The sequence below is a fragment of the Caretta caretta genome, chromosome 8, assembly GCF_965140235.1.
Source record: "Caretta caretta isolate rCarCar2 chromosome 8, rCarCar1.hap1, whole genome shotgun sequence".
Lineage (NCBI taxonomy): Eukaryota > Metazoa > Chordata > Testudines > Cheloniidae > Caretta > Caretta caretta.
In genome coordinates, this window is record NC_134213.1 from 2,566,786 (window position 1) to 2,590,557 (window position 23,772).

Here is a 23,772-nt window from a genome sequence, read left to right on the forward strand (position 1 = left end):
AGTCCTTACCCATGTGGCCAGTCAAAGGCACAGCTTGTGTGAGTAAGGATTGCTAATTGGAGTAAGGATTTGCTGGATCAGACTCAGGAAAGGGACATGGTGCTATACGCTGCATGCATCTGAGAGGCTAATGGCGGTGTCTCTTTTCTCCACAGGTTCTTCTTGAAATTTTTTCTCAAATGTAACCAAAATTGCCTAAAAAATGCAGGAAACCCCCGGGACATGCGGAGATTCCAGGTCAGTATGTCATGCTTCCTTCTTTAAAAATAATCTACTGGTGGGGTAGAAATAAATTTGACCCAAACTAAGCTGGTAATTAACTGGAAGATGCTGAAATTTACTATACTGATCTCAGTTTTGGAGATTCCCAGTGACAACAGAAATTAGCAGGAAGTTCTTGGATTTTCTTGCTCTCGGCAAGAGAAGACTTGAAGATGATGCCATCCCCGTGGGAAGTAAAACTGTGACGGGAAGAAACAGAAGTGGCCTTGTATTGTTGCTGTGTTGAATCACATGGCTGCTTCTCTCTAGGATATCCTGCTCTGCCTTAAGACCTAACTGTGCCTTCATGTAAAGATTTTAAGTGAGCAAGCAATATTTATTAGTGGGGGAAATCTTGTCACCAAAACAGATGTATGGTTATGCTGAAAATCTAAACAGGTTCCCCTTGGGGAGTCATTTGCTGCAGTTTGAAATATTTTTTTTATTTTTTGAAAGATTGTATTAATTTTATACTGGCCCAGTCCTCACTGAGGCAAAACTCCCACTGTCTGCTCTTCACTAGGGTATTTTTAGCAAATACTTCCCTACCACTGTAAGCTCCTACCCGTGGAAACATAGGCTGAGTGCTGTGGGGTGAACAGAGTTCCAGCTAGCCACCAATATTTTTCCATTATGTTGTTTAACCATGCTCAGGACCAGTCTAAAAGATATGTAAGCTCCTTCGTTTTCAGTTTAAACCAATTTTTAACAACAAATTCCCAGGTTTTACAAAAAGTATTATTCATTTTTTTCTGATTTTCACCTTATTTTTGTATCACTCAAATATATAAAAATAGCTTTTGTTTTATTAGGAAAATACAATACATTCCCTGAGATAGCTGTATTATGATAACACATTGGTCTCTGTGTATATGCAAAGCTGCCTGTTGAAGTAAGGCTATGTGTTTATTGTGTGTATCTTCTAGACTAATAAACAGGCACACATGCAAGCTCTGAAGTGCATGCGCATCTGAATGTACTGATGAATCTCATGCCTGCCACGTACACATCTCAAGCTGCTAGCAGATAACTGTTCAAAGATTTGACACAGTAAAGTGGGAAGAAAACAAAAATCTGTATCAGAATATGTTTCGGAACACAAGGAAGTATTTGAAAGTTTTTAAAAAAACAAAAAACAGGAGAAAAGGATGAAGTTGAGTGTATGCACCGCAAATGGTGTGGTCCAACTATTAAATGCAAATATTTATAGCCTAATAGTTCTAAGTCTACAACAGTAAACTGTTTTATTCAAATGAAAAGTTTTATTTGGGTATTGGTGGCATTGTGTTTGAGTTCTGTTTTAGTTCTGCAGTAAACCACATTGATGAATGGAAATCAAAGCATTAATCTACTGAATACTTTCCCCCCATCTTTCTGTCCACCAATATAAACCCCAATATTTACCCAGAAAAATTATTAATAGTTTTTTGCACTGATTTTGACCGGTTTTTGTTGTTGTGACTTGTGGTAATAAACACTAATAAATTCCTGGGAAAAAATAAATAAAATAAAAACTGAACATGAAGGGCCATAAAGATATGGAATTAAAAACATCACAGATCATGGGAGCATTGTCTACTCTAGACCTCCCAATGCTGGAGCCAGCGGGGTGTAGGCAGTGGTGGGAAATATTTGCCCAAAGGACCCCCCTGTGTGATCGTTCAGAGGGTGTTTTGCCTACAAGGGGTAGGTAAGGTGGAGAAATGACCCTCCCTCGTTGGGGGCAATGCAGGAGTTTAGTGAAGACAAGCTCCGTGAGGTTTCTTACTCAGGACTGTCCTCAGGGGTTGGGGTTAACCTTCACCCAGAAGCAGTGAGGGGTTTATCCCGCAATCCATGTGGGTCATAGAAGGGTAGCTGAGGCTGGAAGTGGGCCAAGGACCATCTGTTCAGAAGCCCAGCATGTGTGAAGCAGTTTAGGGTGCTCTGAATCCCCTTCCAGCCACCGCAGCACTTAGTCGTATGGGGTACGCGTTGTATGAGTGGTTATGATACTCAATGCCTCTTTCTTTTACTGTACACATGCTAACAGGTTAATCCCTATAGTTCCCCACAAAGTAGGTGAGTATTATTTATTCCTGTGCAGCTGAGATACAGGAAGGGAAGTGACTTGGCCGAGGTCATGCACCCAGTTAGTGTCAGAACTGGGATTGGAATGCCAGGAGTCCCTGATGTCTGGCTGCATGCGTCTTCCTCTATAGCGTGCTGCCATTGGGAGCTATTCCCACTTATTAAAATATATATTCTCCTCTAAGAGGAAAAGTATTCTCCAAGGGTGCTCTCGCCAGTAGGGCAATCTAGCATGAACAGCCAGGTCTGGGGCCTGTCAAAGCACACGGTTCGTGATATGTACGCACTGCCAGTTTTGTACTCCCCCAAGATATGGGCTGATTTTCATATGGTAATGCCTTTGTATGTTCCCTCAGAACAGCAATCAGGAGCCTGTGTAGGTGAGCAGGTAGGGCATAGGAAAGGTGGTTGATCTCTTCACTTGTAAAGACATTCTGTCATGCAAACCCAGCTTCACAGCAGTTGAGCTTTCAGTGTGTAAACAGAGACTGCTTAATTACACAGGTCATGTCAATTAGCGTGACCTTAGCATTTTCAAGAAATTAATCACTTTCAGCAGAGCAAAGCACGGCTCATACATTAATACAGTGAGCTATTAAAGCTTGTAGAAATCCATTAAATGCTGGTGCTTTTTTTTTTCTTTTGAAATAGCTGGGTTTTCTTCTCGAACTTGTTGCTCTCACAACAAACTTCTTAAAATAAAGCAACTGGTCACTGTAGAGGGTAGAAGAGACAGGATTCATTTTTCACTTCTAGGGGAGAAAAGTATCAAGCAAAACCACAGTGAGGTCTTACAGAGGACCCATCTTTGGTGCATGGGTGTAAACGTGCTGGGTGAAATCCTGGCCCCCTTGGGCATGTCTACACTGCAGCTGGTAGCCAGAGGCCTTTGCCCTAGCACACAGAAATGTGTGGACAGTGTGGACATTGTGGCTCTGGTGGAGACTCTGGCTAGCCACTGAGCTCAGACCCAGGGGTTAGGTGGGATTAAGAGAATGAGCTGCTGCCCGAGCTGTAATGTCTACACAGCTATTTGTACTGTGCTACCCACTCTGGGAGACTCGCTCCCAGGGGCAGTGTAAACCTCCCTTTGAAGTCAATGGGAGTTTTGCCACTGACGTCCGTGGGGCTCGGATCTCACCCACTAACCTGAAAGGCTTGGGTCAGTGATGAGATCGAAGCAATTCCAAGTCCTATTCATAGCTGGATAGCCGGCGTTTCTGGAAAGGATCAGATTGTCCCATTTGGCCCTGTCTGCGTGGCTCTCCACCTTTCCACACAGAAGTGAGGGAGTTTTGTTTTCACAACATACCTCCTCCTTCCTTACTTTATTGCCATTTTTTCCCACCCTGCTCCTGGTGTCATCTGGGAACTGGTTCGTCTTTGGGGCTGATCTCCATTGTCTGCCTGGAAAAGGCCCCAAGCCAAGGGAGTCATTAGGGATTGCTGGAATGCAGCCATGCTCTTGCCCTGCCTTCTGTTGGGGAACACGGGGTGGTGGTGGCAAAGATACGGGCCCAGGTACACAGGCTAATGCCACCTGAGGATGAACTTTGCAGAGTTTCCATCCTCTTTCTCTCCTCCCCTGGTGGGCTTCACTGTGGAAGGGTCACCTGGAGCCTAACTGTCTCATTTAGTCATAAAGTGGCTAACGAGTGAAGGGAAGGGGACAGAGGGTATGCTGGATTTGGGGAGCCGTGTGTGAATTTAGGCCCAAGTGTGGAAAGGAATGAGGGGTCCTGTCCTGTCCTGAAATGTATTTATGTCCAAGTGTGCCCTCCCTGGCAGCCTAAGGAGTCCAGGGGGAGGGAGGGTCCCAGAGCTTGGCCTCCAGCCTGAGCCGGAATGTCTACACTGCAATTTTATAGCACTGTGGCCCAAGCCACGGCGACACCTTGCGTCTTTTATTCCAGTGTGGATGCACCCTAAGTGCTGCTGCAATACAAATAGTAATTAGATGGCATTATGGGGGCGGGTGAGCAGCTTGCTGTGAATGGTGGGGGGGAGGCAGAGGGGGAGTGATGGGAGCTACTGAGATGCAGCTGGGGGAGGAGTATCCTGGGTGTTCTTACCGCATTTCCTTGGTGGCTGACAGCTGGTGCCATGTACTCCCCGCCACCCTTGGTGGCTGGTGCTGTTTTCTCCCTCTCACTCCCTCGGTGGCTGGCACCTGTGTGCCGACACCCCATGCCCCCCGCCCCAGGTGCTGGTGCTCTAGCCCTCACCCCAGCCTGGCAACTGGCACACATGCTCCTGCCCCTCCCCAGGGCTGAGTGTCTCCGCAGGACCCAGGGTGGCTGGAAGGTGGGGATTGGTCTGGGCTGAGGAGTCACATAAGCGACCACCTCTCCCAGGCGGCTGGAGGCATTTACTGTGTGACTCCGGCATGTTCCCTGTACGCTGGCCCTGGCCAGCATGGCTGCGTAACAGAAGCTAGGGAGAAGAGAGCTAATCCTACCCGTTCTCTGGTGTCTGGCCTGCTCCCACACCTCCCAACCCCTGCTCTGGGTTCTGCTCTGTCCTGCCCCCACCTGCATGGGGATGGGATATAGCTGGGTCCCCCTCTTGCTTCTGCATCAGCTAGATCTGCTCCCCTCAATATTCCCATTGTGGGGGCAGTAGCCCCCACTACCCCTTGCTCTGCTGCCCCCTGGCGGTTCTCTGCCCTAAAATACCACACAGAACTAAACCACGTGTTCTATACTTGTGTAATTAACAAACCCCAGACGACCTGGGTATTTTGTTGTTGCTGTGATAATAAAACTGCTAACCCGTGTCAGGTTTCAATATGGAGGAAACCTTTATGGCTGAGTCAGGGCATAAACCCCTCAAAAGGCATTTATTATGGAAACCCGGAAAGCCACGAACACATCACCGTGCTGGCTGATGGGTTTACCCCACAACCTCCACCTCAGCCTAAGCTTCAAACGTGTCTTAATGGGATGCTGCCAGTCAGGTTTGAATTGTAGCCATTTGTGTCCTGCTGTAAATCTGCATAAGAGACAAAAATGATGCTTCATGAATCCCAGATAATGGAGTTAGGACATGCAAGGTTCTCTCCCCAGAGGGATAAGGAGGAGGGGGGAGTTTGGAAAATAGCAGTGTGAGCTATGACCCCAGTTCAGCAAGGTATTTAAGCATGTGCCTAACTTCAGGCATGTGAGTAATCTCACTGAGTGCATTGCACATACGTGCTTAACTTTAGGCACTGTCTTAAGTATCTTGTTGAATCAAGGTATATTTGGGTTACCAGAATGACGGAAACAAACTTCACGAAGCAGTCTCCAACTGGTGATGAAAATAAAGAACTTTCCCATCCCTTTTTGTCATGACATCCATTAGGAAGCAGGGACAGCGAGATATAAAATCAGATTAGTGAATCCCAAAGACACAGGCCTAAAGCAAATGGCAGCAAGAGACATCTCAAACCTGGAAATTAGCGTCGTTGAATTTCTGCAGCCTTTGCCAGGAGGTGCCTGGGGTATAAACCAAAATATCAGGGCACTGCCAGGAAAATGGAGAAAATTGAAAACACCAGGAACATGTTATGTATTAATCAATTAGCAAAGCTTAATGGGTTGTGGTTAAAAATGAGGAGTCATGCGATGCTTAATTTTGATATATTAGGTGATGCACCATAACAAACAAACAGGCCCAGCACTAAACCTGGATAAATAGTTTGATCTCCAGCGTTCTTGTTTCAGAAGGTTTTTTAACTGACCTCCCCAAAACATTCACAACTGAGCTATTTTACGGCAGGCAGAATAATTTGCCGAGTCATTATATAATGTAGCGTAAATGATAGTGGTGGCTGGCTGAATAAAGTTATAACATGATGGGGGGGGAGGGGAAGAACTCTTCCCCCAATTTCCCCCTGTGTTGATACAGGATTTAGATTAAAAATCTATGACGGGTTGAAGCTAAAGCTCAAAATAATTTTCCATGTTTGCCTGACCCAAATTAAAAATGTGTTTTGTTGACAAAATTTGAAAAGGTTTGAGATTTGGCAGGCTTGGTTGTCCCCATGTTTACATTACTATGTCAGCACCTCATTAATCATTTATTAAACTGTCATGTTTCTTTTCCCTCCTGCTATAGTCTGTGTTCTACGGATGTCTCACTGGGCACTCCACATCTAGTTTGATTTCCCTCCCACACACACAATTTTACGATTTCTCCACCATTAGTTTTAACATGTGCTTTAACTTAAACACATCCCCATAATTTCAAAATCACAATGAGAAAAGTGTTGTATTTTAGATTAAAAATCTAAGTGTACCTTATAAGCCTGTATGTGCACTGAAAAAGTCCAAGTATATCATTGCAGTGCATAACAAATACACAGTCTATTTTTTCCCTCTACATAGTCATGGCATTAATATTTAGCTAATGCGTGTCTGCTAAGTCCTTTTTACATTCCTAGCAAAACAGAGTGCTTACATTAATAAAATTGTATATTTTAAGAAATAAGCAGAGCATGTGTGCTGCTTTTTACAGGTGCACTATGAATAATCATTTTTTTTTCAGACAGACACCCAGAGTAACCACTTTTTTTCTGCATTTCCTGACACTGGAAACAGATTCTCATGGTGATTCCTTTTATAGTTGCTTCTGCTAACGACTCCAGAGAACCACTCCAATGTGGTCTCTGTGCAGTAAATCAAACTCCCTGGTCAAGAGATAGGTAGGAAGGTACAGTTCAGTAAATCAAAACGTGGCACATCAACAGGTTCCAAAACCTGAGGGAAAAATATTACAAAGGCCTGATGCCGTAAATGACCTTGTTGGATCTACTCTTACGAGTAGAGTTACTCCCATGTTAGGATTTCTTATGTGAGAGAGGTTACTTACATGCGCAAGTCTTTGCAGTTTTGGGCCATAAGCTAGTATTATTTTTAACTTAGGAAGACTTTTAAGTCTGGATCCTGGAAACACTCAGATGCTTAACTTTAAGCATGTGCTTAACCTAATTGACTTCAATGAGACTACATACATGCTTTAGGGGAAGCACATGCATAAGTATTTGCAGGATTGGGGCCAAGTTGTGGGGAAAAATATTTCAACCTTTTGATGTTCTAGGAAATTCAAATTCTTCTGTGGCTATGATCATCATCATCATCATCATCATCATTATTATTTATTGTATTTATTAGTATTTTATTTTATTTATTATATTTCTACATCTAAATGTGCCTAGTACTTTACCAACTAACACAGAAGACTGGTCTAGAAGTCAATGGCACTATGACAAGTGACGTCAGCTGAGGATTTGTCCAAAAATCCTTGTCCTACGGAATTTACAGTGGTTGCAATCTCATTTGTGCCCTCACCAACTATGTGCTAATCACTGTAGGCTCACATTTTAGTGGAAACAGCAAAACCTTGATTCTACCCCCCAGGAGCGAAAAGGATAAATTCCATTTGAAATCCTTGTGGAATTTTACATTTTGGCAGTGTTTTTCTCCACTAATTTGAATTCAGAAGGATTTACCTACAGTATTTGGTGCGGTCTTTTCCCCCTCCAAATTACTGTTTGTAAGAGCTGTTGAATCCTTTATTCTGTATTTTAATAATATGTATTTAAAAAAAATCCATGGCAGAATGGCGTTCCGATGGACTATATCAGAAATCCTGAAATGCAAACTGTTCTGTTGTGTCCCCCCTTTAAAGACAAAGGCTTCCTGGCTTGGCTAAGGATGGTTTAGCCACTTGATTCACTTTGTATTTTTAAGTGTTTAATAGGTGGTGAGAAATAGGTAGAATGGCAAAGTTTTTAGTTTCCCCTCTTTATCCAATTCAAGTGATGACACTGAATTGTTGTAAGTGATCCCTTAAGTGTCCCCATTCGACCACTGCTGAGAGGTAGCAGCTTCCTGGGAGCGTTGAAGCAATGTTTGCCAATCCTTGTAAAGCATTTCACCTCTTCAGAAGCTAAAGCCTCTCAAAACCAAGAACAATTAAAGCAAGAGCCTGTCAGAGTGACTGGGGAATTCAGCAAAATAAATCAGAAATCCTCTGCCCTGCCTCTGGAGGCTCGCCTCATTATAAGAGCAGATCTATTAGCCCCCTTGCCATTGTCTTTCATTTCTCAAGTGAGGTGATTCTAATTAAATTAATCTGCATGTCAATCTATCGGTGATCAATCAAGAGGGCTGAGGTCCCCCTATGCGGCAGTGTGCTTGCGGCTGACAGGGACTGATAATGGAGGAAGAAATAAACTGTCGAGCAAAGTTAATTAGTCAACATAATAGGTGGATTAAACGGAGCCGCTGATTGCTGTTTCACATGTCGAAGCATGAGGTGGGAGCTGAAACTGCAATTAACAGACAATTATTATATTTGGTTGTAAGAGGTCGCATGAATAAACATATCTCTGTGGGTTTCAGTTTTTAATCCCTTTCCCTGTTTAATATAAGGAGAAGTGTAGGTCATTTCTTCTTATTGTTTTAGTTAAAGTTCTCTATGGCAATGCATGCTCTTGGAAAACTGGCAGTCTACCCAGGGCCCCGTCTTCAACTGGGATAAAACCCTGAAATGCTGTACTTCATTAGTATAGGACATAGGGGTCAGAGCGGGGAACAGGGTAAGAGAAACAGTGTGTGGTCCTGGAATTAGGGTGGGGAACTGAGTGACCTGGGTTCTATTCCCAGCAATGCTTCCAACCAGCTGTGTGACCTTGGACAGTCACTTTCCCTCTTTGTGCTTTAGTTTCCCCTCCCACACTTTGTGTCTTATCTATCCAGATTGGAAACTCCTTTGGGCAGGATCCATCTCAGATCGTGTCTGTATAGTGTCTAGGACAGTGGACCCTGATCTTGGTTGGGGCCCCTAGACATGAGGATAACGCAGATGGTAATAAGGGTGAAACGGAGACTGTCCCCAGACTCACTCAAATGCAGCTCAGAGCGGGAGAATTTGGGATAAATCCAGATATCCCCTGGTGACTGTGGCTAAAATATTGGAGGTTGGGGCTGGGTGAGAAACAGAACTCTGCTCTCGTCTCAACTTCACAAAAAGTGGTTTTGTTTTCTTTTATTTTGAATCGATTCTCATTTGCAATGTCAACAGCGCTATCTACTTCAGCAGAGAAACTGAAGGATAATTTAGGGTGAAACACAGCCGCCCTTGTATTTGCAGGGGGGAGGGGCGGGAGAAACCCTTAATAAAGATCTTCTTGTTAAAATGATGGCTAACAGCGTACCTTCTGCCATACAGCTACAAACTCTGCAATTTGACTTAAAGCTGTATCAGAAGGTTTCTATGCCAAAGACTCACTCATCAATAGCGTCTCTTGTTAGATTTGTACAGCATAAGCACCAGTTATTATGCGAAATAGCTATGCAATTTTCTGCAGCTCCCAGCTGTTATTTATTTAACTGAGTTTATTACAATCTGTGCTCTTTTTTTTTTAATATATCAAACGTTGATCCGTTTTACTCTTGTGCTCGCAGGTTGTGGTGTCGACAACAGTCAACGTGGACGGCCATGTGTTGGCGGTGTCAGACAATATGTTTGTACACAACAACTCCAAGCATGGGCGGAGGGCTCGAAGGCTCGATCCCTCGGAAGGTACGCCTTCTTATCTGGAACATGGTAGGCATATCATTTTCGTTGGTTGACATTGCTACTTTAAATGTGGATTTATTTGGTTTCTCTCTCATTTTTCATTTCAAATTGTCCTGCAGTCATTGAAACAAACTTCCGGGCCAAATTTTTAAGAGATCAGTCTCCAAAAACTGGGTTTGGATTTTCAAAGCAGCAGAGCACTAGAGGTTTCGGTGGTGGTGGTGGGGAACCTGAGAAAATGCTCATGAAAAATCTGCCCCTTCCTTTACTGAAAAATGTCCATTTTTGGGATCACCATCGCTCAGCACCCAAAATTGGGGTCAGGTTTTCAAAATGGCACAGCTCCCCCTGGCATGTAAAAGATGTGGGTAGATTTTCAAAAGCGCTTGGCACCCACAATTGGGACCAGATTTCTGGTAGCTGCTGGGTGCTGAGCTCTGTCGAAAATCTGGCTACTACGTTGAGTTTTTTAAATGAGAGCTGCTTTGAAAATCTGGACTTAATTAATGTTTTGTTTTTGCTTTGTCCTCTAAATTGGTGACTGCTTCTAAAAATTAAACAAAACAAAACAAAATCATAGGGGAATTCCCCCCAGCCCCTTGGGAGAATTGTCCCTTGTCTTTTGAAGTGGGTTATAATTCTGAACACATTAGGCACTTGCTCCCATTGACAGTCATGGGTGTGGAATGCACCCAACCCCTTGCATTGGTTTGTGCCATAAGTGTTTGCCATGGATTGCATGGGTAATTGGTTATATTCTGCCAAATAGTTAGAAGAAACCAGATAAAATTTGTCTCAAGGAAAGTGAATGCCACTTGGAAAAATGTAAACTACATACGTCAATACAAATAACAATAATGGGGGAATATGCCATTTTCCACCCCTCAGTGAATTGCTGATGAAAAAGAGTTCTATTCTACTCATTCTTTTGGGCTCCGATCCTGCAAACACTTAGTCATCTGCTTAACTTCCTGCACGTGTGTAGCCATATTGAAGTCACTGGGACTGTTTGCGTGAGTGAAGTTGAAGGTATGGATAAGTGGTTGCAGGATTGAGGTTGTAGTTCGCACTTACTAACCTAAAATTCTTAGCTCAGCAGCATTTCTCATTATATAAACATAACTTACATCTGTATTTATTTAACTCTAACTTTTTATGTAGGTCATGAGCCATTTTCAGCTATGCTTCTTCCTATAGAATTTTTTTTCATCCCTGCCAACAACCTAATCTAATAAACAAACCACTGTCATAATGTTTGCTCGATTTTTGTATGGAATGTGCAAACTGTGCTTTTATTAATTAACAAGAGGCAGAGCCTTACAAAGGACACGTCACTCTATTCAACCTTGCAATCTTTTTAACATGAACTCTTGTCTTTCAAAACCTGTTTATTTTTTGGCTTTGTTAGAACTAAGCTAGATACCCTTTTTTTCCCCAGTGAGGACCTTTGAATGCCTACCTGTGATTAAGTTTATACTTTTTTTCTTATAATTATTCTTGTCTTCACACATACTGTAATACTCCCTCCTTTTCTTGTATCTACCACTCACGCTCCCACTGGGTAAGGTGCTCTGGGTGCAAAAAGAAGAAAATGATAAAATTATACCTCTATTTCCAGGTAACCCTCAGGTCCAGTGGTTGCCATTAAATGTCAACATTCGCCAACAGGCACCACATAATCACCACAATTATCTCCTCTTCTAAATCCTGGGGGGAAAAGTGATTATCTAATCCAATCTAATTCTCGGGTACCTCTCGGACAAAATTATTTGGCCACCGCTGGCAAATTCTCATTACTGGTGAGCACTGCACTAAAAGATTCCTTCCTTCCTTAAGACATGCCAGGCATTTAACCCTTTTTCAGCTAAACTTGTGTCTCCTCCGACCACTGAACTCTACTCATGTTTATGTGCATGTGATGGCAACAAAACTAGCAAGTACTTTTGTTGTATGTTGTCCAAAACATCTGACCGAACTCAAGGGTGGAAAAATGTTAAATGGGGTGCATACCCACCAAAGTTTTGAGCAACCACCAAACACTTAAACCCCATTCCTGGAACAGTCGATAGCTCTCTCCACTGGAATAGGCTTCCCTCATAGTTCCCTCCCCAAAATGTGTCCCTCTCTTACTCCTACTTCTGGATTCTTGGTCCTAAGGCCTGGGCTGTCTTCCCCAGATTTGTGCATGCAGAGAACCCTTGGCTCTCCCATCTTCTGTGGTGGTGTTGGGCAGGTGGGGGAGAGGATGATCCAGGCCATATCAGGTTGCCGTAGCTGTGCTGCTCACAGCTACTTTGGCCCAGTGCTCTGACTGATCATGAGGTTTGGATTGCAAGAAGTGTGCTATAATACCCTTCTGACCAAATGTACCCATGCACTTATATAGAAATTTTGAGCCCAGAAGCAAATAATGAATACCTGATGTTGTTTGTAGAGAAGTGGGGGCAGAAGATAGTGATGTGGGGTGCTTGCTGGCTGGTTTGGTTAGGCATTATTTACCTTGCAATTTTCTTTACCAACCTGTATTGGCAAATGGTGCTTTTAAACATTGAGTTCCAGTGCGTGTGACAGCTAAAAAAGACTTTGGGTGCCGAAAAGCACAACCGGACAGAAAGTTTTACCTTCTGAGCCACTCAGGAGCCTTGTGTCTCCACACTTGGGTTTTTACCATCTCATTTGCAGGTAGCCTGGATTATTTTTGGGATCTCCAACACAGATCTCTGTTTATATCCTGCTGCTCGGACAGTAAAAGGAAAGCTCCTTTTTAGCGACTCATCTCTCTGTATATAAGTAGAAACCAGGATCATGGTTTCACATCCCCACACTATACTCCTTGATTCTGGAGAGTTAATAAGCTCATCTTTCAAATAAATATATCTCTTTTTCAAAAGGCAGAGGCTAATTATTTCATACCACTCTGTGAGGTATAAATAGGGTAGGCCACAGAGATCTGTGGTTTGCAATAATTATCACATTTTCACTCACAAATAGTTGGACCCTTGCTTGTTTGATATTTATGGTAAACCATGGGGCTAGTGTGGTTGACCTTTCTAAATTATACAAATACAGTAGGATGTATAGAGAAGAGCTAATCTAGATCAAAATTAGCGTATACTATATATTGGTTTATACTTCATCTTAAGGTGTAATTTTAAAAGGAAAACCTTTCCAAAACAACTTAAAGGACTAAACCCAAACAGGCGGGGAAAAGGAAGGGTATGCAAGAGGAAGCATTCAAGCAGGCCTGGAGGGACTCTTCCAGGTTTCTTAGCATGAAGTCCACACTCTAGATCTCTGCAGAGCTTTTGGCACAAACTCTTTTACCTTGCTTCAAAGTAATTTTTCAAATCTCTGGGTGTATTTACTTGAATTTAAAGCCAATTGCAGCATCAGTTTCTCTCTTATTTTTCCTCTCTGGCAGAATGCGGTGCCCTCAAAAAATGATTGTGCCGGAGACCCTGTCAGTTTGCATGCTCTAACACTTTATTATCTAATGATCTAATATGCAACAAGGCAAAGAGGGGGTGCTCGTCACTCTGACAGGATGCCTAAGAGAAGTGACTAAATTACTTTATGTACCATTAGCGCTAGCAGCTACGGTGAACTCACTGCGAGCGTTTATGCAAATACTCCTGAATACATTCAAGTGGCCTTGTCAGGCAGACGACTGACAAGCAGTTTAAATGCTCTTTTTTTTTTTAAGGGCCAATTTTATTTATTCTCCCTTCCCATTCCACCCTCCTCCTCTTCTCCACGGTGAGATCATTGAGGAATTAGGCTCATTGGTGACTGACTTGGTTCTGTGTCAGTCTCACCAGCAGCAGCAAAAGAAGAAATGAATCATCTATGTGCTTCAGACAAGCTACAGGACTTGATTTTGGAACTGTAGATAGAAGCAAAGACAGCTGTGATTTCTAATGCAATGCCCTGCCACTGCTGTTACATTTCTGATTCTTTTTATAGGCTGTTTATGAATCCAGAGACTGTCCTATCCTGCAAAATATAGTGACTGGTCAGATGCTGCACCTATGCAGAGTCTAGTAACTTTAGCGGGACCTTGTGTTGATTATATTAGTTGCAGGTTTGGAACATTAGTACACAACCTCCTCTCTAAAGAGACTGAGACAAATTCTGCTCTGCCTTTCTTGAGATACCACCTCTGTTAAATAACCATTTTTTGTTGGTGGCTTAAGGCAGGCTTCCGTGAAATAACGTTCAAGTGCCTTGTTCTTACAAAGCAGTATTTCCAGTTAAAAATCTGTCAGCTGCTCAGCAATACATACCTGCTGACTTTATTCCTGGAGACTTTATACCAGCATATCTCCCACTGAAAGCTGTAGGAGACCTGAGTGTGAAAGGTTTGCTGGAGGTTTTTAATTGGTGTCTTGTTTTCTGTTTTACATTCACAATATGGTGCCATCCACCCTCCTTTATAAATCATTCTGATAGGACAATCTGTAAGATGAAGCCTCGGTTCTGAATGCTTTTAAACCTTGTTGTAACTGCCCAGATTATAATAACACTATACAGACAGAGATGGGTCATTTCACTTCTAGAATTTTGCTAGATGTCATTGTCATATCAATTCATTCCTCCTAAAAGATATTCAGAAATCTGACTTACTGACCTAATTCTTGTGCTGCAGATGATTTGGCCACAGCACTTAGCTCTTCTTTTAACTGGTGTGAACTTGAATGACATGAAGAAACTTCCTGTATCAACTCCATTTTAACCCTTTCACCCCTGCATTCTTTAGTACTGCATGCAAAACACACTGCTTGTGTGTGTCTTAGTAGTTAAGTTGTTAATATAAAATGGAAGTACTAAATGGAATAAATGCCACAAGGAAAACATTAATGAGCTGAGAAATGGGGTCATGCTTTAAAAAATGACGTTTATCCTTCCCCTCAACTGGTTTTAGTCCAAAAATTGCTAGTCAAATATGGGGACTAATGCAATTTGTAAAGTGGTCCCAGGTTAAATAGGCAAATGTTGGTGTTTGTCTGACTGCTCCTTGTGGGGAGGGGCAGCACCTGCTACATCTGAGATGATTTTATTTATTATTTATTTACCAGGAAGTGAAAAATAGAATCACATGTACAGACACTTTTATTAAGCATATCAAGAGTTATATGGCATTAAAATACTCAGAGAGATGCCAACATTTGAATACAGCTTAATGGGACTTTGCAGAAGGACCTTAAAGCCATGGGGAGTTGAAACAGAGACATGTTTTATTTGTCCCCACACATACACCCAGACATACTTTGGACTTAGTTTATTATATAGGAGGGCAATATTGAAATATTAAAAATATTAGGATGGTACCTCTTTGATAGAGTATATAGGATTGTTGGACATCCCTAAGTTTACACAAGGCAGAAAAATTTGACTATAACAACATTGCACAATTTGGATATTAATAATAATAAGTGAACCTTAATATGCTGAAGGGTTGCAGAACTTCAAGCTGGAAATAATTTTCTTTCTGGTGTTTGACTTTTGCCAAGTCCCCTTTCTCGTATCGGTTCCCTCATAAATGTGGTGACTCAGAAATTCAGGCAGATTTTTACATAATGGTTTGTTATGTCTGTTTGTAGCTTGATATAACTGGGTGCATGATATTAACCTCTTCCCTGCCCTTTGAATATATAGAAGCCACATCATCTCAGATGTCAGGGAGTGCACCACAGCTGGATTTAATCCATTAGGTATAGCCAGGTGGAGTTGCAGCCTTCTGTTCATTTGGATGGACAAAGCAGGCCATGAAGAGTCTGGTTTTTATTTTTAGAAAACATGTAGTTCTCCCCCTAAAAACAAATAGCATTCATTCCCAGAGATCCCTGTGCAATGCCATTGGGATTTCTACAGTAAGGTCAATTAACCCCTGGAACAATTTACCTAAGGATGTCATTGAATCTTCTTCCCTTGCACTCAGGTCAAGACTGGATGTCTTTCTTAAAAATAACCTGTGTCTGAGCTATATCCTACGGGCTTGATGCAGAAATTATTGGGTGAGGTTCTTTGGCCAGTATTACGCAGGATGTCTGACTAGATTATAATAATAATAATAATAATTAATAATAGTCCCTTCTGGCCTTAAGATATATGATCGATCAAAGTAGTAGCAGCAGTAGAACCTGAGATTTATGCAACTCCAGGTTCTAGATTGCTAAATTCTGTCAACCAAATTATGTCCCACTGAGCTGCACTGATGAATTTCTGCTAATGCAGATCCTCCACAAGAGCAAAGGAGCTCTCCTCAGGACAAGAGCTCTGCTTCATAGTGCTTTCAGAGCTCCACAGGAACTAGGGGAGAGAGCAAAGGAGCTGGCTTCCTCAAGGCCAGGCATCTCAAACAGGAGTTTATAAAACTCTCTGTGTATCTGGGTTATTATATCGCTGTCCGTTGCCAGTCTTGGAGAAACTGGCAACTTAGGAGCTGTATCTTGAACTTTTATGAAGGTTTTGGGAATTCTCCAAGACCTTTATGGAATCAGAGCACGATTACAGAAAACCCTTAGCTGCTGTGTTTGGCTGAACCTTCATAGTTACCAGTACATTACTGCATTCAGCAGCACTCAAGCAGGCAATGAATATTCATAGGTAATGAACATTCGTTACATGTCAATTTGCTTTGCTGGCTGCCATGTCACCAGTACAATGGCGTCATGGGGGGATAAGAATGACACTAGGATTAGAGAAATGTTGGAGGGATGCTTCCCTGAATGGTGGTGAAGTTTGCCAGACGTTCCCTTCCTAACATGTCCCAAAATGTGCACACCAGTCAATTGCAAAGCCATACATTATTATAACATAATTAATATTTATTTCCAAAGATTTACCAAGCAAACGAATGCCTTCATTCGATATCTCTCAATTTGAAAAACACCCTGGCTGCTGTTGCTCTGGTAGAAAGAGGATTCTTTTCCCAAACACCTGGGGGAAGTAGGATTTGGCTGTGTGTACTGTGATTGGAAATAAAGGCCAAGAACTTTTAAAGTGACTGCAGATTTTGGATGCCCTTCTGGAGGCAACTCAGAGGAGCCTGATTATCAGAGAATGGGTGCTCAGCACTTTGGGAATATCAGGCCACTTCAAGGTATCTCAGGCGGGACACCTCAAAACTGATGCACCTCAAATCTTACTTTTGAAAATCTTAGCCAAAGGATCCCATTCCAGTTAATGGCAAAATTCTCATTGATTTCAGTGATGGAAAAATCGGGCTTAAAAGCTTAGTATTGACGAAATTTTATTTCCAATTTGTTGGTTTTTTTTAAAAAAACCCTATTTATTATTTTAAAACGCCGCCAATAAAGAAATCCTACATTTTCCTTGCAAAGCTTCAAGATGATTTCAACTAAAACAGTTTCCTGGAGCCATGTGAGCATATAGATCAACATCAGGATTTCTCCCCTAATATCTGTTGTTGGGACTGCAGAATGCTTCTGCTGTCAAATGGATATTTGACAGTGCTCCTCCAAAACCAGTGAACTGAGTCAGCAGCATGAGCCAGGAAACTGATGCAGCAAATAGCACCCAATGGGTTGGTATGAGCCACTCAAATCCAAATTGCAATCTCAGTGCTTATGAAGCACATGATTAATACTATAAATGAGCACAGGCTTTGTCTATGGGCCTAATCTGGAGTGCATTGAAGTCAATGAAAAGACTCCAACTGATTGCAATTGGCTGTGGATTGGGCATATATATGCGTTACATTTATGTATGTAGTGTGCCATGTAACTAGATGCATGGGCTATACAATGATATTTACACTACTGTGCTTATGCACTGCAGTTGTAGCGGTGTCAGTCCCAGGATATTAGAGAGACAAGGTGGGTGAGGTAACATCTTTTATTGAACCAGTTTCTGCTGGTGAGGGAGACACGCTTTCGAGCCACACAGCGCTCTTCTTGTATCTGACGCATCTCATCTCGCTGCTATGCTTCAGTGTTGCATCGTTAGCCATCGTAATATCATACTTAAAGTTTCCAAAAGTGGTGGAGAAATGTGCTGTACATTTTGCTCATGAATGTTGATCTGATAACTTCAGGCCTCTGAGACGGCGGTTCTCCAGGAAAGTTCAGGTGAAATTCCCTGTCCACAGTTTTAAACATAAGACAGTGTAGCAGCAGCAGTAGGAATACAATAATAAAATGTCCTTGAAATTTCCATGCGAGGAGAAGTAGACGTGGTAGAGTCGCAATCTTTAAGATATTCCTTCAGGCAAGGTAGGCAAGGAGACAGGCGGAGAGAAAGGCGGGCCTGATTCTGAGCTCACCCCTGTTTTGTTCCAGTTGTAACACCTTTATTTTCAGTAGCATTTCCTATGGTTTCTGTAGTTTCCAGTAGCAATTCCTGTACTGAAAATGTGCTTAAATGCTTTGCTGAATAAGGGTAGGCTGCTAAATCAGGACCCGTGCGGTGGTTTCATTTGATAATTTAAAACATTTTCTTTTTCAGTTTTTCAAGACAGGATTTTGAAGGCACCAATGGTAGGAAGGTGCCTCGTTGACTTTCAGTGGGAATTGTATTGGGCGCCTCGCTTCCCTTTGTGCCTTTGAAAATCTTCCACAGAATCAGGTTTTCCTAGGACGCTGTGCAGGAGAGTATAACAGGTAGTAACCACATACGGCTGATTCCTGTCATCAATATTGCCGCTGACGTCCGTGGGCCTCGTTGTCTGGGCAGGATCTGGCCCATTCAGACCATTCTCAGCATTACATCTTTGTTGGCTTCTAGCTGGTGGGTCTGTACTGATGTAGTTTATCATTAAAGGACAGCCAGTGGTTTACCACCAGTAACTGCTTGGGTGCATTTGGGCTGGGATTTCCAAACATGCTCCATCCTGGCCTCACCCTGCTCCCACTGAGATCCAGGAAATGACTCCCACTGAGTGTTTTTGGCAGTGCCAGACACATTTTTCCCGGAGTAGAACCTGACGCTTTTCTCTTTTCTAATCCACCTCTTCTGCATTTCTGATTCATTCCAGGCATTCACAGTCCCCTCTTTGTGCACAAAAAATCTTCAGCATGAAAGCAACTGTGATGTCACACACACACTGGCTTATGACCTCGCTGAGTGAAATGGGTGTGGTGAGGAGCCTGGTTACAAAAGGGAAAAGGGACATTTTTCAAAAAGCATCTAAATGGCTTAGCAACCGAAAATCATTTTCAAAAGCGAGTTAGGGATTTAGGCTTACATTAGGGAGGCAGTTTCCCTTAGGGGCTAGATCGCTGGACTGGGACACGGGAGGCCAAGAGTCTGTTCCTGGCTCTGCCAGTGGCCTGCTGGGTGACTTTGGTCAAGTCACTTTCCCTGCCTGTGCCTCATTTTCCTCATCTGTAAAATGGGGTGATGATGTAACTCCTTTGTAAAGTGTTTTGAGATCTGCTGATGTAAAGCACTAGAGAAGAGGACGGCGGTGTTAGTATTTATTCTTATTTTCAAAAGTGACTAGTGATGCTCAGTTTGAGATACATAAAAGGGGCTGACTTTCAGAGAATGGATGTTCAGCACTTTCTGCAAACAAGGCTCCCATAAAGGATGTCAAGTTGGGCACCCCAAATTCTCTAGTCTTTGGGCCAGATTTTCAAATTTATTTAGGTGGCTAAAGATGCAGATAGGCACCTACTGGGATTTTCAAAAGCGCTTAGCAGATTAGGAACCTAATTCCCGTTAGCTCCATTTCCATTTCCCTGTTAATCAGCAATGCATGTGAAAGGGAATTCAGACACTATATTCAGTGGTTTAACTGGTGTTTTGATAAATAACCGTGATTATGGTATTTTGGTAGCTGTTTAAGAGGCTCTGTACATATTCAACATGAGATCAAAGCAAGTTTCCTTTCCTGGTGTCGAGGGCGGGGCTATACACTTCACTGAGGTATTCCCTGAAAATGCAAACTTGCCTACAGAATTATGGATTTGGGGTTATCTGCTCCTTGCTGGAAGGGAAGGTTAGAGCTCAGAGTTAGTTTCAGGCATAACCATGAAGCGGCCCCTATTTCAATGCTGCGGTTCTCATTGGGTGGATTGGGATTTGAAGTCACAGGGACATGGAGCAGTGTGTCCAGGTTAAAACAGGTTGTTTACCATTCTCTGGCTCTTTGATGATAAGCAGAGGGTGAAAAAATGCTGAACAAATTCAGATTTCAGAGTAGCAGCCGTGTTAGTGTGTATTCGCAAAAAGAACAGGAGGACTTGTGGCACCTTAGAGACTAACCAGTTGATTTGAGCATAAGCTTTCGTGAGCTACAGCTCACTTCATCGGATGCATTTCCTTATATTAAAAGTGAGCTCTGTTCTTCTCCTGTGTGTCTGGTAAAGCGCCTAGCACAACGTGGCCCTGGCCCTTGATTGGTGCCCCTGGTGCTACTACAGTTTAAATAAATGAATAAAGTCGTATTATTTTATTATTATTTTATCAGCTGCATTGAAAGAGCAACTTCTCTAAGCATTTCTAGGCCTGGGTCCAAAGCATTCACTCTTCAGATTTTCAGCATGCTGGTTTTATGTGCTGTCAGTGCTGGACAGATACGACCAAGTACAAATATGTTTTTATGCTTGTGTTTTTGCAAGTAAAACCTAAATTATGGGAAAGAGGTACTTGACCCTTCCATTTACTCTAGTACAAAGAACAGAGGCAGGAACATTCTGAAAGACAAGGGTCTCTCAGTCTTTAGGATGTAACGAGGTCTTCTTCCTTAAATGCAGTCCAGGTTATGGTGGCTGCATTACCGTCCCACTGCCATCACAAACATGGGCTAAGCGCTATTTTCTTTCCTGCACCAAACCCTAATTATTATTAATAATAATTAATAATAATATCAATGGAATCATTGTTTATTTTTCTTTGCCATCTTCCTCCCTGTTATTCATTAGCCTGTAGTGTTTTTCTGGCTAGGAAAGCAGTTGAGTTAAACCATCTGACTACTTGGGCTGCTTTTCTTATAAAACAGCCAGTTTCTCTACCTATTCCCTTGGCCCAGAGCCTGGACACCTGAGGCCATCCTTCGGACCCAGATCTCTCAGTTGGCAACTCAGTGTAATCTGTCACTGAGCCTGGCTGAGCTGAATTTTTGCACGTGTTGAACATGCATCCTTGCTGCATCTGGCAGGTTGCAACAATGAATGCAAAAGCCTGTGTCTTTAAAGGTATTTTTTACAGGCCTTTTTTTCTTCGCCTGTGACTAGACTGAGACAGTAATAACAGGTATCTACACTGTTTTCTTTTCTTTTTTTTTTTTAATCTTGAATATTTAACCATGATATCTTCAAAGTGAAAATATATCATACATTCCAATACTGTGATAGATTTCAAAGATGAAGAGCCATGCTACTTAATGTTTAGTCATGCCTTCATTTATAAATTTATGGCAGTATTATGGTTTAATGAATTGAACAAGTCCCAGAACAACAACAAAAATCCTTTTTAGTTTGAATTTTGATACTGCTTACTTCGTTCTTTAGAAGAAGAATAAAACCAAGATGTTTCTTTAGTGGTAAATCGTAAAGCTAACTTCATCCCACATTACTAATTGTGTGTGTGTGTGTTTAAATGGCTGCTTTTAGTCAGGCTACTAGTCATACACTAAAAATTCGTATTCTGATAGGCACAGGCAAACCTCTGAGAACAGATGGAGCAGAGTGCAGCACAAAGGCTTAATCCTATCACGACGATTCCTGTACGGCCATCTGGATAAACCGGCGCACAAATTCAGCGCCTGTTAAAAATATGACTTAGGCCAAGATTAACGTCACAGATTTTCCACTAGACTTGTTCATATTTGACTTTATAATTCTCCAGAAAATTGCATTAGAGTACATCGTCTGATTTGTAAGAGAAATCAGAACAGGGATAAGAACTCTTAGGGTACTTGAATTTTCCTTAGCATAACTGGATTTCAGTTCCCTCCCCCTCTCTCCTCCAACTGCTTTGTGTTTCTACATGGTTTGTTCTGTTTTTGAACGATGATTTCCTCAGCCTCTTTTGTGGACTGTTCTTAACCAGAAGAATTGAGCTAAAAGTTAATTTTGGTCAGGAAACTTATTTTTCCGGGAAGAAAGGAATGATTCATTTGTTGTACAATCAGAGGCAAATAAACGTCTTATTGTTACAATAAATATCGCAATCAGCTGTATGAATAATTCATTTCAGATTGGTTTAAATAGATTTGTTTTTTCTTTCTTTTTGCAATAGGGTAAGTGACAGAAAAACTAATCTGATGTTAATGTTTGATTTAGGTTGGTTAGAATTAGAATGGCATACATTTCTATATTTTGTTTGGCTGCGAGGGCATTACTGGAATATTTGCGTCACCAGCTATGCTTCCTGAATTTGAAGAGTTAAGACTGCATTTGCATGTAGATTAGCTTTTAGATATTGCTAAATATTGTTATTGAACAATTCTTTCCACTGTGGCTATAAAACTACACACTTGTGTCCCTCAAAATGTCAAGACTTTACACTGTTGAGCAATTGAAGTAGGTCTTCTATCACTGAACTTTCTCATTCTTTCAGAACCCAGGAAACATTTGCTTTCCTAGAGCCAGATTTTATATTTTCTCTAACATTCTACTGGAATCTGAGTTTGTATTCTCTTCCGAACTGGAAGAATTAAGAACATCTCTCCCCAGAAATTGGGGAAGACAGAAATGTGATTTTTCTTCTGCAATTATATTAGCAAATGATTGATTTATAAAAGCTCAATCCCTTGTTCTAGGTCCTGATTCAGCAAATCACTTAAATACATGCTTAAATTTAAGCGCATGGATTGTCTGATGAATCAGGGCCTTAATTAGCACCATTCAAGGGGCACTCCTTTAAATTCACTTGGGGTCTGGGGTGAGCAAGATATGCAGCTAGATTGCAATACTTCTAGGGTTGAAATAGACCGCACTTTTCGAACCTTCATTTTCAGCATAGGTCTTGTCTCCACACAAGAATTGCCCTGATTTAACTAATTTAAAAAATCAATGTAAATTAATGCAAGCTTTTATGTGGACACACTTACTCGTTTAAAATTGGTTATATTGGTGTAGCATGTGCCTGCAACTTTACCAATGGAGCTAAACAGATATAAGCGAACTGAAATCATTGTGAAAGTCCACACAGGGTTTTGCACTGGTTTAATGAAATTGGTTTAAAAGAACACACATCATTGCATCTTTGTGCGTGCATTGGGCCTTAGATAGTACTTGCATTTTCCTGTTCTTCAATTTCTTGTTCTTAAGGGACAAACTGTGTCTTTGCTTATTTTAGGTACTCCCCAGTGGGATGGGATCGGGGGGGGGGGGGGAATGCATTGTTGTGCAAGTGAATGGAGATGCTGCAAGGCATTCAGCCTGCCCAGGGCAGTGCATGCAAATGGCCGCTGGGAATGCATGCTGTTGGGTGTTCATTGCATCAGCTTGTGAACCCTAGAGAGCTTGCAACCAGTCATGGAGTGGGGGCTATTCCAACAGCCTGGTAGGCCATGCAGTGGTGGTACTGGCTGATGCTTCTGGGTGCACTAGTCTCTCCTCTCCACTAAGGACTCTGGGCAGTGCTGATGTCAGCCTTCCGCCTCAGGGGAACACTTAAGTCCCATTTTCAAATGTGAAAGTTAATGGAACTTTGGCTCCTCTGGGTCAAATTTCCAAAGGTATTTGAACACTCAAAGATGCAAATAACCGCTGAGTGGGATTTTCAAAAACACCTGGAACCCAGCTCTTTAAAAATATGTATGTGTCTATCTGCCTCTTTCGGTACCTTTGTCCACCTAAGGCACCACTGAACTTTTCAAAGCCACCGTACAGTCGCCACATAACCCTGCCGGGACCTGAGTCTCCTAGTGTCTATGTTTATATCGGTTGGCATTTGCAAAGCACC

The 23,772-nt window shown here is 42.1% G+C and overlaps 1 protein-coding gene across 9 annotated transcripts in view; it reads left to right on the forward strand.

Moving 5' to 3' along the window:
• The window catches only part of EBF1 (EBF transcription factor 1), a 330,802-nt gene that overhangs the window by 203,760 nt on the left and 103,270 nt on the right, over positions 1-23,772 (forward strand). For 5 of the 9 annotated variants that reach the window (XM_048861294.2, XM_048861298.2, XM_048861295.2 and 2 more), the window contains exons 7-8: positions 156-237; positions 9,783-9,924. In XM_048861294.2, coding sequence (XP_048717251.1) covers positions 156-237; positions 9,783-9,924 — 224 coding nt within the window. The remainder of the gene's footprint in view (positions 1-155; positions 238-9,782; positions 9,925-23,772) is intronic. The other 4 variants (XM_048861296.2, XM_048861300.2, XM_048861297.2 and 1 more) reach the window with 1 other exon arrangement.